Source organism: Biomphalaria glabrata, chromosome 7 (assembly GCF_947242115.1).
Source record: "Biomphalaria glabrata chromosome 7, xgBioGlab47.1, whole genome shotgun sequence".
Classification (NCBI taxonomy): domain Eukaryota; kingdom Metazoa; phylum Mollusca; class Gastropoda; family Planorbidae; genus Biomphalaria; species Biomphalaria glabrata.
The window spans coordinates 11,647,055-11,662,119 of NC_074717.1; the positions used below are offsets into that span (position 1 = coordinate 11,647,055).

At 37.5% G+C, this 15,065-nt stretch overlaps 1 protein-coding gene across 1 annotated transcript; it reads left to right on the forward strand.

The window, feature by feature from the left end:
- The first annotated feature begins 827 nt into the window (after nucleotides 1-827).
- LOC129927269 (trypsin-like) lies at nucleotides 828-12,641 on the forward strand. The gene is made up of 6 exons (XM_056035570.1): nucleotides 828-991; nucleotides 2,046-2,211; nucleotides 3,788-3,903; nucleotides 4,207-4,341; nucleotides 5,835-5,992; nucleotides 12,284-12,641. The coding sequence occupies exons 1-6, from the start codon at nucleotides 934-936 to the stop codon at nucleotides 12,437-12,439; spliced, it is 789 nt and encodes a 262-aa protein (XP_055891545.1). The 5' UTR covers nucleotides 828-933; the 3' UTR covers nucleotides 12,440-12,641.
- The last annotated feature ends 2,424 nt before the right edge of the window (nucleotides 12,642-15,065 follow it).

Below are 15,065 nucleotides of genomic sequence, written 5' to 3' on the forward strand. Positions count from 1 at the left end.
AATTTTGTAAACTAAAATGTGCATATAATTTTCTTTTAATGAATGACAATGAGACTAAATTTTAAAAGTATTATATTTATTTAGATCGTATTGTTATTGTTTATAGGTTATCTTTATTCAAGTTTTTGGAAAAAGTGTAAGCGCCTCCACAAATATCCTGCCCTGGGGCCTCAACATACTTAAATCTGGCCCTGGGGCCTCAACATACTTAAATCCGTCCCTGTATATAATTTCTAAATGAAAAGTTTGCTTTATGAGAAGCTATATGTTTTCGCGATCCATTTAAAATATACAGCCCCAATGACTTTAGGTTACTTGTTTAAGTTGAATCTGTTGTTCCCAAACAAATGAATGAACACTAGCGAATGTAGCACAATAAAATCACCTCTGAACACTTAAATATCACCATTGACCTCTAAACACTAAAGTAAAACCATTGACCTCTGAACACGCATCACCATTGACTTCTGAACACTTGAGTAAAACTATTGACCTTTGAACTCTTGATTAACACCATTGTCCTCTTAATACTTGAGTAACAACATTGACCTCTGGACACTTGGGTAACACTATTAAACCGTAATTACGTAAAGGTGGCAACAAGTAAAAACAAAAAGGTAAAAGAACTGAAGAACAAAGTATTTATTGTGGTGGATATTGTAGTTGTATCAAAGCAAAGCCACAAAAGTATTCTTTTGATTAATCATCATAAATACAAACAATTTATGGACGATACAAAAAGCAAAAACACAGACTGCTTATTTCCCATAATGCTCTCCTTCTCTTTCCAAGTCTCGGGGCAATTAGAGTTGTGCCTTTGTCAGTAGCTATATAAACTCAAGTCTTTGTTCTGATGCGCAGTGTTGGCTTGAATCGTCATTTATTCAAAACAATTTTTTCCAAGAACATCGATCACAAGCAAAACTCAAGAAGATGCTGCTGAAATTGTTCTTGTGTTTGCTAGGTGTCGGCCTGTGTGCCAGCCAGAAAGGTTTGTATCTTTTCCAACTTATATGCTTTTATAATTTAGTCAAAGTCATGACAAGATATTTTACCTAACGTAAGTAAGCAAATAGTTTTCAAGCTTTTTTGTTAGCCTCTTTCAGTCGGAAGTCGACTATAGGTTCATCTCGTAGTACAGTTTTGTATGTGACTATTTTAGAGAGACAATCCCGTCCACATGTCTCGCAGGTTATGGTGGTTTTCGCTTTGGTGGTAGATGAGACAGACATTTTTTGTATGGCACACTTTTCTTCCAGACCTGAGACCCATGTTTTTTTGCTGTCCATAGCTTTCTTGGTCACCATCTCTCTCCACGTAGTGCGGTCTAGGGCTATGTTTTCACAATTTCTTTTCTTTTCAACCTACCCAGTATAAAATGTGACAGCATTGTTTAAAGTACATCATTAAGATTAGATCAAGAGACAGGTATGATAAGTACAAAGACAGTTGAACTGTTAGAAGTATATAGATATAGATAATGTCGTGGTGGCTGCGTGGTTAAGTGCAAAATACTTCGGAACCGAGGAATCTGCGGGTTGAATTTCTGTAGTTTTGGATTTTAAGTTTCGTGCTTTTTAGGACAGCGCTGAGTCCATCCAACTTTAAATGGGTAAATAAAGGTAGTTGGTAGCTGTTCAGGCTAAATGACACAATTGTCAACCGTCAACCTTAGAAACCGATGTGCTTTTCCTCATGTGCCGCACAGATCGCAGCGTCTAAAAGGGTACTTTTATAATATATATTAAAAGATAGATATAGATAATGAAACAAATATAAATGGAATGATAAATGAGAACGGTTGTTAAATCGATGTAAAAAGTAGTTTAAACAACAATGTTTGCTAAGCAAATTCTACCATTATGTATCTTTTAAAGTTTAGAATCTGAACTTAATTGATTTCATTTCAATTTTTTATCTCACCCTACCGATACATGTTGCCCAGAAACCTTTAGCAAGTAGCATCACTAAAATATTAAACTTGACTGGATTTTGTTCCGAATGTTAAAACGTTTTTATATTTTCTCCTCCCCCCCCCCCCCAAGTCAATATCGAGTCTCGTATTATCAAAGGCAACGATGCTAAGAAATGTGAATTCCCTTGGATGACCTTCATCTATAGCAAAGTTCAACAATTTGGATGCGGGGGCTCTATCATTGACAGCACCCATATTCTGACCGCCGCCCACTGTGTGGCTGCCCCGAACAAAACGTAAGTACTGATATTTATCACGCCAGTCACAATTAGACATGAATCTCTGTGGTATAGAAGACGAAAAGCTTGCACGTAGCGTGTATGTTATTAAGCTTTCATTATTCAAAGTACATTCTGTATAGTTCCATTCCTCAACGATATTTGTAATGCTATTTTTTTCAGAAACACCCCACTTTGTTAATACAACGGCTATATTTGTTCAATTGTTTTCATCCTGTCAATCCGGGTAACTAAATCCCTCCTTTTTTCTGGTCTGCAGCTGTTCTAAGCAGAATATTAAGTGAGAGGCCTGTCCAGACAGATTTTCTTTTCATGACCCTTTCTTCATGCTCCGTCTACTGTACCATGAAGGAAGACTTTTGACTGCGAGTCATGTCTTACAATAGGACCGAACCAGCTCAGCTTTCGTCTCTCCACATATTGAAAAGTTTCTCCTTCTTTCCAGACAGAGTGTGGTTACATGTACAAACTCATTTGTTTCCCTTCTATCGGACACTCAACAATTTCCTACAGCAGTTACTTTCAAAGGTTTAAATTCTTCTTTGACAGATTCTCGTATAGATCTTATAGTGGTTCTCAACTTTGAAGTACAATGCCCCCACAACCCGGCCTTACCATATAGCCACGATTGCGATACATCTATTTGTCAGGCAAAAGACTTAACAAAAAAGATAGGATGGCACTCTGGAAAAATTAAACTGTTCTGATAAGAGAAAGATAGTTAAAATCGAGGACACCTATTGACAAGCCTTCTTTAAAGAAACATTTAAGTCAGTCTCGCTGTAGATTCCCATCGTGAAAAAGGTGTTAAAGGTGATATTTAAGATTGAAACAACTTCTTAATTTCATTTTGTTTTCTACCTTTGCTAATAAATTTGTTTCTAATTAATCATTATTTAAACAAGGATTTATAACCATACTATAAAAAAAAATATATGCACAAATATATAGCTTTGAGACTCCCATGCCATAAAGGTCGCGTTAGACTAGGGGGACTCGACCCACAGGTTGAGAAAAGCTGACGTATTGGATAATCTCCTTTTCTTCTGGGAAAATCTCACAAACAATTTGAGCTTATAAATAGAGTTTCATTTGGCAAACTTATAGAAAATACAAAATACAGATACGAAACCTTCTGTAATAGTGAAAACAAAACAGGACGTTTGGCTACACGGTCTTCTGCAGCTACAAACGTACAAAGCAGACACTATATAGAAATAGATCTCCCTATATCTGCAATTTGTATCACAGAAATTCGCTTCATGACAGTTGCACAACTATAAAGGTAGTTTTTAATACATTTGTGTCACTAACGAGAGACACAAAAGGGGTACAATATGAAGATGAACTGCTTCTCATAAGATTTCAATTATGGGTCTATTACGTTGCTATTTCCATCAATTTATATCAAATCTCTTCCAAACCTCTTTCTTTCATTTTCTAACGTTTTTCATTAAGTTCACTTCTATAGTCTTCACTTTTTTTTTCTATTAACCTTATTTTATTGCTTGAAGAATGTAATGTAATTTTAAAATCAAATTGTAAACAAGAAAAACATTTTTAAAACTTCCAGCGCGGAACCAAGTGCCAACCTTGACGTATATGTTGGGGCCTCGGCTCTAGAAGATGCGAAAATATTACAAGTTAAAACGGTGAAGCCTCACGAAAAATACAGCTTTAAAACAGCAGGTAATTTATTTTGTAGCAACAATTTTATTTTAAAGTAAGCAATATCTGAGCGATAACTCAGCAATATTTGAGAAATCGCTTTGCAATATTTGATCAATAGCTTAGCAATAGTTGAGGAATAGCTTAGGATTACTTGAGCATGCTTTCTGAGCAAATGTTTCGGAATGCTTCAATACTTTATCTGTTGTTTGTTTTTTTTTTGTTTGTTTTCTATAAATCTGTCTTTTAATTTCACATCCGTTTCTATGTTTTGAATGTTATGTTCCTTTGATGTTTTATACCTTTGATATTTGTACATTATAGAAAACGATGTTGCCATACTGACTCTGGCATCGCCAATCACTTTTAATGATTGCACTAAACCGATATCTTTGGTAAATGCCACCACAAAATTGCCAAACACAGATTGCACGATCATGGGCTGGGGAGCTACTACAGGTAGGTGGACTACAAGTAAAACAGGCATATAATATTAATATTTAAAAATTTTTTTAAACAATAAGGTTTAAAACAATAAGGTATATAAAAGGAAAAAAAAATAAAACCAACCAATATAGGTATGTGATTTAACAGTTTCGTAAAATGTTCAGCAACACAAGCTATTAACAAGACACTTAGGTATCCGGCTTCGGCCCCGGCCGAATATCAAATTTTACTATCCGGTCATATCCGGCCCCGGCCGGATATCAAAAAGTACTATCCGGTGCACCCCTAATAAATATAAAAAATTTTTAAAGAAGACTATCTAAGGGAAAGAATTGATAAATAATTGGTTCACCTTTTAATTCATTCATGTTTTCATTTTTTTATTTACTTACATGTCGTCAGACTACCTCGTAGTTTCATTACAAACTCTTCAGGGTTACATCATAAATAATACATACACTCCATACCTTCCACCTATCCGAATCTTTTCAACTCAGTAAGTACAACAGTACAACAGTATTTTTACAAAGCGTGATTATCAACTGTGTCTGTCTGGTAAAAAAAAGTGTGTTCACGTTATTTCTCCCGCACCCATTCTCCGATCAAGTTGAATTTTGCACAATTATTTATTGACATAAACAAGACATGAATCAACTTTTAAAAAGTAACAAATTAGACAATTAATTACATGTAATTAAATATTTTCTTTAATATCAGCAAGGGAAACTAATACTTCAGTATTCACATATATGGCTAAATTTGTTGGGTTAAGTCCCTTAAATAATTATTACCGCTATCTCTCCTTCACTATTTACCCGATCAAGTTGATACTTCAAACAATTATTTATTGTATCTAACAAAACATGAATCAATAAACAAAAATTCTGAATTAGTCATGTAAATATTGGTAATTAATTATTTTGAGTGATATAGAATAAGGGAAATAGCTTGTATATTATATATATATATATTATAGTTTTAAGGGAGGAGTTCTTACCCTTTAAATAAGCTTCTTTTTTTAAGAATTTGCTATATTTTTGTTACTTATTATTGCATGTATTATAAAAACATCTCATTTTACTGCTGTAGCATTTCTGAAATGAACTATTTTAACATTACAATAAAAACTAAATAGTGGAGGTGCCAGAGGGTAAACACCTGTTATAACATGTCCCCCCCCAATAAAAACTAAATAGTGGAGGTGCCAGAGGGTAAACACCTGTTATAACATGTCCCCCCAATAAAAACTAAATAGTGGAGGTGCCAGAGGGTAAACACCTGTTATAACATGTCCCCCCAATAAAAACTAAATAGTGGAGGTGCCAGAGGGTAAACACCTGTTATAACATGTCCCCCCAATAAAAACTAAATAGTGGAGGTGCCAGAGGGTAAACACCTATTATAAAATGTCCCCCCCCCCAAAAAAAAAAAAAAGTTTTTTTTTCAGATTTTGTTAGACAAAGAGCCAATGCACAGTCATACTAAATATGTGTCCTTCTGATCAGATTCAAAAGATGATGAAGGTACCTACAGTCTCAAGTATGCCACGGTGTCCATTCTGAACGACAATGAATGCCAACAACACTACGAGCGAGTTTTTCGTCCTCCATTACCGTCATCTATTTTCTGCGCTAAAGGAATTCGTGGTTCAGACGTTTGCCAAGTAATTATTCATTGTTCATTATATATATATATATATATAAATCTATTATAATCTAAAGCAGAAAGTAAGGTGTATGTATGTATCTATGTCCCGAGTAGAAATCAAAACCGTTTGACAATCTTAATAAAACTTGGCTTAAATGCTCATTGGATAATAACTAGACCAGTAGCGTATGTAAAAAAAAAAAAGCCCTAAAACTTAAGATCCTCAAAAAAAAAAAAAGTTGCCTAACTCTAGGAAAGTATTACTACTTCATGGATCTAGGTCATATAACATGAGACGAGACCGAAGAAGTAGATCTAATTTTTAAGAACTACATTTTGCAAAGATAGTTTTTTACATTGACACATGAAAATACAAAATATAGTCCACTCATTTCATCATTTAATACAATTAACCTTCAAAATTGTGTTTCAAAAGCATTTTTACAAAAATTCGTTCCTTATATCGGCGAATTCTGCCGTCTAGATGTACTTTATATCCAATGGATCTCTCGCTTCTTTCATTACACAAGACCGAAAGGTTACGCATGCGCAGATATGATATAGTGTATTGGAAGCAAACAAAAGAATAATGTTTTAAATAAAGCGAATGTGTGAATATTTTAAAATATTATATGATTGGAGCTAAAAATAGCTAATCGACCTAATTAAGACTTATAATATATTAAGTAGAATGTAAGGTAGCTGTATGTCCTTCAAAAAAATCAAAACAGTTTGACCATCCTTAATGAAAGTTGGCATAAAAGTTTATTAGATAATAGCGGTGATCTTAGGCTATGTAAAGTTACCCTACAAGAGAGTTGCCTAGATTTAGGTCAATGGGGCATCTTGACATAGATTTTAACTATTAAAGCAGCACAGATGTCTTTTATAATATAACAATAAAAGTCTGGCAAGCAGGGTAAGAACATACCTAGTTTACTATATAGTATCTTTTAACTCATAATTTTGTGGACACTTATTAATTGCGCTATCGGTTGTTGGATTTAAAGTAAATATTTTAAAAATTCATGTGTGGATTGTGGATTACATTCTTTTAAAGTTTCTAATTCGTTCCGATCTCATATCAATAAGAAAAATGGCCCCACTATCTTGGCTAATGTAGTCACTTTTCCAATTTCATCAAAATATTTTTTAAGATGATAATCGTGTAAAAAATGTTTGTAAAATGTTTGACATGTTTCGGATGTTTCTTCAGAGTTGACGATAATCTAATTTTTAGTCTGAACCTCCCGCAGGACGATGGGTAATGGCCATCAAGACGACCAAACGACAAACAAGCGTGCAAAATGCAAGACCATGCAGCTTTCAAAGTACCGTAGATTTTAGAATAGACTTTGAACGTAGCCCTATTCCTGTAGAATTTTAACTGCAGACTTTGACCGTAGACTTTGATCACAGACATTGGCCGCAGACTTTGACTATACACTGTGGCCATATATTTTGATCGTACACTTAGACCATAGATTTTGATCTTACTTTTTGACTTTAGACTTCAAATATACATTTTACTACAATTTGTTGGTAAACTAATATAATAATAATAATAATATACACCTTGACCATACATTGTAGACTTTGAGCATACATTTGACTACAGGCTGTGGGTAGACTCAATAGGAGAATGTAACGTATACTAAATGGTAGACTATAGTGTCAAGAAAACTTGAGTATTAGAAACCAATACGACAAGCGCTGATTAAAGTCTGTTCTGTGTATCTACAATTTATTTACTGAAATTAATATTTAAAAAATCAAAACGTTCCCATGTTCAATACTAAGAAAATGAAATTGTTTGTTTAAAAAATAATATAGAAGAAAAACATTTAAAATACTGTTGTAACTCTTGGCTAGGCACTCAACGTAAAGGCAGACAACTCAACACAGTTTAACAGGAACTAAAGACAGGTGTTTATTCACTAGGACAAACACATAACATCCTTCAGCTTCCTCAGAGTCTTGCTTCTAATTTACCAGTCCTTTGCTACTTAACCCGAATGTGGACCAACGAAAGCCTTCCCCGCTTCGCTCCAGGTCCCTTCTACAACCTTCAGGCTGCACAAAAGCTGGATTCTTAGTTTCCAAACATTCAGACTCTTCACAATCCCTGATGCACTGTTCTTCTCTCTCTTCTAGTCTTTCTGTTTGCGTTCACTAGTGCGCTAGTGCGCACCTCAAGCACTGGTGCAAGGCAGGGTTACAACACTACCCCCAACTTAGTCTTTTCGTCCCGAAAAGAAATATGTTACGGTTGATCAGTGCAGGTGGAGGTCAGTCAGTGGGAGTCACAGATTGCATGGAGCGTGCTCCCCCATAAAGCCATCCACACTGCTCTCTGCAGGTGCCGTTTTCTCCTTCTCCAGTTGACCAAGTTTCTTTCGACACGATGTTGCAAACGTGGCCTATCCATCCTGACGGTTGTCGCTGGCGTAGGCTGCCTGACACATAGAGTAGTAGTGACAGCTCTTGTTGTTGTTAATGCAGTTGATTCAGAACTGCGCTTCATCAGTCCCTTTCTAAGGATGACTCGTGAAAGAGCTGTAGACCCACATGAAGCCACGCTGTTTAACAAACTGTCAGCCTCAGCCGTCTCAGGGAGAATTGTCTGTAAGGCACCTTTACAACGTTCGTTTCAGGTGCAAAAGTTCGTCAACTGCAGGGTTCTTTTGACCACCTTCAGGGCCGCTCTCGCTCCTGAAAACAGAAGTATCGAAGTCCACTGGTTTCAGACCCTGTTGATGAGTTTCCTGACAGTTGCATTCCCCTCGTGAAGCACGCATGTACAGTTGTTCCTTACCGCCTGAATGCAACAATCAAAATTCAAGTTCCCCTCGTAGGCACTGGCAGATTGACAGGGGTCCTTAATGTGAAAGTGACAGGCTCTAACGCAGGCTCAAAGTTGTCCTGCTCTGTCCGGGTCGTTGTGGCACTCAAAGCTGGTATAGCAAAAGTTTCAGTCGCGTAGCAGACTTCACTATTGCTTCGACTGTCTCTTTCTGTTCATCTGTGTTTTCCTTGTTAAGATTGACGCATTCTTTGTAACTATCAGTACAGCCACAGTCTTGAATGAGTAACGGTTCATTGTTGTTGAATGATGGACTCCTCTCTCTTACTGGATTGATCTGGCCTTGCACGTTACGTATCAGTTTGTCCATAGAATGAGTCATCGAATCCTGGAAAGTACAAAGTTCACATAACCAGTTTTGCATGGTGTTCAGCACCTCACCAATATCTGGTTCTATCTCAAACAGGTAGGTCTCGGGATCCTCACCTTTATCAACCAAGTCCTGTCGAAGACTGGCTCTTATCTTTTCTTTGGCCCCAACGATCTTTAGCTCTCTGGCTCGGAGCTCCTCCTTTAACTGTTTGTAGCTCAGTTCATCTAGCTTCCTCAGCATTATCATTCTTTCCTTTCGTTGTAACTCTTGGGTTGGCACTCAACGTAAAGGCAGGCAACTCAACACAGTTTAACAGGAAATAAAGACAGGTGTTTATTCACTAGGACAAACAGAAACACATAACATCCTTCAGCTTCCTCAGAGTCTTGCTACTAATTTGCCAGTCCTTTAGACAGCAACCCGAGTGTAAACCAACGACAGCCTTCCCCGCTTCGCTCCAGGTCCCTTCTACAACCTTCAGGCAGCACAAAAGCTGGCTTCTTAGTTTCCAAACATTCAGACTCTTCACAATCCCTGATGCACTGTTATTCTCTCTCTTCTAGTGTCTTCCTGTTTACGTTCACTAGTGCGCTAGTGCGCACCTCAATCACTGGTGCAAGGCAGGGTTACAACAATACTTTTCCAAAAAAAAGCTTACATTATCATATCTTATCTTATATACTACAGACGTTACTTCAAAAAAGAAGATAATTACGTCCTACGTATTTCATGTGTCAATTAATTGTAATTCTATCAATTAGTTTGGATCAGTCATGTCATTCAATTTTTAATAGATCTAGACTAACAATCTTCATTTCTAAACGTAAAATACCACACGCTGTCTGTTTCATTGATCATGAAATCTCTCAAACTCTCGTACGTATCCGCATGATATTTTATACACTCGTTACAAGTTCTCAACTTGTGGACCTCTAATAGGGAAAACCCGCATCCTTTCTGTCAAACCTTTGTATTTTATTTTCGGTATTTTACCTCAGTCTACTTATAAAGCATTTTAAACTAGCGAAATAAAAAACAAATACTTCAAAAAAAAAAGCGTATATTAATGTCTATCAATAAGTTTGGATGAACAGGTAATTAAATTTGTAAATAGATATATATATATAGTTCGTCCATCGTGGTTCGATGATGACCACTTTGTCATTCAGGGGGCTGAGGGCTTTGCACTGGGGTTTTATGCCTCCTCATGTGGCTGGTGAGACCTATGTGAGCCCGGAATGTTCGGCGGCACACTGGGCAGGTTATTCCAGCTGGAGCTAGTGTCGTTTGTCTTGCTTATCTTTTCTGGCGTTTTTCTTCTGCCAGCGTTGTTCTTTTTTCCTCAGCAACCTGTGCGCCAGTTTTCACAGCGCGACGCCATGATGCTCTGTCATGTGCCTCTGTCTCCCAGGTGCCTGTGTCTATGCTGAACGCCTTCAGAGAAGCTTTGAGGGTGTCCCTGAAGCACTTTCTTTGACCACCTTGCGAGCGCTTTCCTTCTCTTAGTTGGCCATACAAGAGTCGTTCATGGATGCGGTGGTCTTCCATTCTGTGGACGTGACCTGCCCATCGCAGCTGGGACTGCATCAGGATTGTATGGATGCTTTGCAGACACGCTCTTCGAAGGACTTCTGTATCTGGTATTTTGTCTTGCCATTTGACATTTAGTATTTTTCTCAGACATGTCATGTGAAAGTGGTTTCGTTTCTTTGCATGTTTACTGTACACTGTCCATGTTTCTGAGGCATAGAGCAATGTAGGGAGGATGACGGCTCTATAGACCCCTAGTTTGGTGTTTGTGGTGATACCACGTCTGTTCCAGACATTTGTAGACAGTCTGCCATAGGATGCACTGGCCTTGGCGATACGCAGGTCGATTTCAATATCGATTTTTCCATTTCTGGAGAGTGTGCTGCCAAGATATGTGAATTTGTCCACTGCGTTTATATCCTTTTCATTTATAGTAATGCTTGGATCCGAGTAGGCTTTCCCAGGAGCAGGTAGATATAAGACTTCAGTCTTGTTCGTATTGATGGTAAGGCCAAAGTCTGAGCATGCTCTTGAGAAGTCACTGACGATGCTCTGCAGATCGTTTTCAGAGCAGGCACAGTCGTCAGCAAATAGCAAGTCTCTGATTACTGCTGCATTTGTTTTTGATTTTGCTTTAAGCCGCCTCGGGTTGAATAGGCCACCATCAAATCTGTATGATATATTTATCCCGTTGTTTTCTCTATTTGTGAATGCATCTGTCAGCATAGACTAACAATAAATACCAAAATTGGACTGGAAGGGCCGCCGAAGAGCCGCATGAATGCCAGTAAATTGTTTTAAGATTTTATAATATTCTGTTTAAAAGCAACACTCTAAGCATCGTGATTTTAAAAAAGCAACATCTTATACACTTTAAAGTCTAATAATAATCTAAAGCATTGCCGTAAATACCCTACATCTTCTTCTAGTAGAGGTCAATTCTTTATACATATTAACGATAAACAATAGACAAGAAACTTAAGGCCTTTATTTCTTATAGAGATCGACGTTAGTGTGAATAAATTCGGATATAAAGGAACCAACAACAACGTTCCTAGTTCCCCTTTAAGACATTGTGATCTATAGGATAGATAAAGTAAAAGTCATCTGTTTCTGTGAACTATGTTTAACGAGGGTGTCATGTGACCAGCACAACGACCAACCGCCTTTACTTTACCCCAACTTATGTCAAGTACACATTAGAGCTGGGTGGGCTCAGGGGCGCTCTAAATTTCCCGAAATTCAAAATCCCAGTCTTCATCGAGATCCGAACCCAATACCCCAGGTTCGGAAGCCAAGCGTTTAAACACTCAGCCACTGCGCCCCTGTGATCTTAGGAGATGGGCAGTCGAATATCATTTTTAAATTGTAGTCCTAAATATAATTTGTGGGCCGGGTTAGATAGAAATGCACGTGCCGACTTTGACACCCAGTCCGCCCCTGCGTTCGTGTACTTAAAGTTATTTTAAATGGTGTTGCGTTTTTCTTCGGCTGTGGGATCTCTTTCTGTCTGGAAGTATATCCCTCTAACTTTGTTAATATGCTTTCATCTTTTATGTCAGAAATCAATGTATGTACTTATCTAACATTTCTTTGAACAGGGGGACTCTGGTGGACCACTGGTCTGTAAAGAGAGTAATGGAAAGTATTTTGTCTATGGCACTGTGTGTGGCGGCTACGATTGTGGCAAAACAGCTAGCATCTTCATGAAAGTGTCCAGTTTCATTCCATGGATCCAGAGCAAAATCAGCAATTGAAACAATGAAAAAAAAACAGATGTTTACATCATTGGTTATATATTTTTAATTTAACGAAATACCTCATTTAAATTTGAAAGGTGAATTAAGTAAGCAACTTTAAAGTAAACTGAGATTTTTTAGAATATTTTTTTACATTTTTTATAACATTTAAAGAAAATTGTTTATTAAAGTAAGATTTAACCATTAAACTCAAACTGATTTTCTGTGTTACGTGTTTTATAATTAGAAATGATGCTGAAAAGTCCTACTTTCAATCTGAATACAGACATTAGTCTTGCTGAAAGGTCCTAATTTCAATCTGAATACAGACATTACTCTAAGATAGTGAGATAAATCTTTTATAAAAATCCAGTTGAAAATTGGCGCGAAAATTGCCATTAACTCGATTGGCCATTGGAAAGGATTTCTTCACGCTTCACAACCTTTCCTGGGTTCAACCTTACCATCAACTATAAAGCTTTCAGGACCGAACATGGCATTTTAATAGCGCACAGCCAACGGAAAAGGACCGTTAGCTATTAGCGGCTGAAGGCTGAGATGGCTACGGGAAAATTTCAACCTATTCCTGTTTTGTAACCACCACAAGAACCGTCAAATCCTGCGGCCATACTATGGCGGCCCAGTAAAACGGTGTGGCTGATTTTTAGGAATGGATTACTAGAATTTTTGTTCCATCCCCACCCCGAGTGAGATAAACAAAAAAAAGTTTACCAAAAGTAGCCAGGAAGAGACTTTCTTTCTTACACTATCTAATTGCACTGCTAGACGTTTACACTGGAGGCGCCACGCGACGGGTGTTGGAATCTTCCTGCGTGAGATAAACATTTTTGGTGTCCATAATTAATTGTTACCCTGAAAGCCTGTTTATTGTCCTTTCTTGAACGTATTTTGAAGATAAGACATCTAGAACAGTTTAAAATGGACCATTTAAAATGCGCTGTGTTGGTCATGTTTGCCGGATGGAGGACAATTGCATCCCAAAAAGTCAACCTTTATGGACAACTCTCGACTGGCTCGAGAAAACACTGGTTGTCTCACTTTTTGTTATGTAGATGTAATCAAACGGAAATATTGATACAGAACATTGGGAAGACATAGCCCTAGACCGCACTATGTGGAGAGAGATGGTTGTTGGGGGTATATTTTGCCTTGGCTCATGTGCCCGGGTACCCCTGACAGTCTATAATTTACTAAATAACTTAAGTAAACAAGTGAACAAGTATTGCCAATAGATTAAAGTATAATAGTTAACAACAAACAATTATGTAACGAAGGTTAAATGATATGACATGAATGACAGTTATACCTAGCAATTAGATCTAGAGTAGTTAATATATTATATTTAAAGAATATTTTCACTAAGCCTAATTTATGTGCAAATCTAAAACGTAAGAAACAGGAAGGCACACCTTAGTTACAAAGCAAGCGATACACTCCGGGCTTATGAGGCCTACAACCAAATACGGCTCTGCACAATGCAAGCGATACACTCCGGGCTCATGATGCCTACAACCAAATACGGCTGTGCACAATGGCCAAATATTGCCCATACGATAGTGGGGACCAACAACAATAAATCTCTAACAAGGACCTCCCACCCAAGCCAAAACAAAAAAAGTAATGACGTTTACAGAGCGTCTTAGGTAACAGCGCATAAAATATATAAAAGAGAAACACAGAACAAAGAACCAACTCAGTATGCGCATGACATTGGTGACCAAGAAAGTTATGGACAGAGAAAATACATGGGCCTCAGCTCTGGAAAAAAAAAGCTTGCCATACCGGCGTTTATAGTGGCGAGGCTGAAATTGTGGCGATGTCTCCAATACGTCACGCTATTATCACTATTCACTACCGCACTATGGTCTTTGTTAAATGCTCTTCATTAGCCATCAGAGGTAAACAAATCCGGACATTATACTAAGTGTTGTCATAACGGTAAAGTGTCTTTGCCACCGCTATCCCAAACCCTAATTCTTTATTACAAAACCTCTTAAGTGGCAAGAATCCGCAGCCCTTACTTTTCTCTGATCATATCAGGGAGTACAACTCTGCTTCAGCATCTTGCATTCCAGCGGCAAATTCTTCCAGTACCCGTCACTAAATAGCGGCGTATGCTACGCCGCGGGTCGACTAGTATCTCTTAATGTATCCCATCTAGTAGAAATGTTCCCTTTGTTATTTATTAAGAGTATTGATCTGTTTAGAGTCTCGCTAAAGCGGGTTGATGGCCATAAAGTTTAGAATCCCTGGATTTTGTTTAGGCATATTTTGAATGCCAATATTTATTTCCAATCTACCTTATTCCAACATTTCCGTTCGGTCATTGACGTTACTATAAACATCTTCAACGACTTTCCATTGAATCGTTCAAAAGAAGGTTAGTCTGGGTTAATTTTTCTGAAACAAATCAATGATTACCTACGCATGAACAAACAGATAGACGGCCAAGGAAAAGAATATATTGATACACGATATTACATTGAACGTCAAAAAAACGAAACTAGGAGCCCATTTGGTTCTCGCCCTTGACGTAGTCGTCTGAGAGACAAGCAGGTGATGGACGATATCCATACTTACTGGCCTTTTCCCAGATTGCTTACTCCCAATGTCTATGTACAGG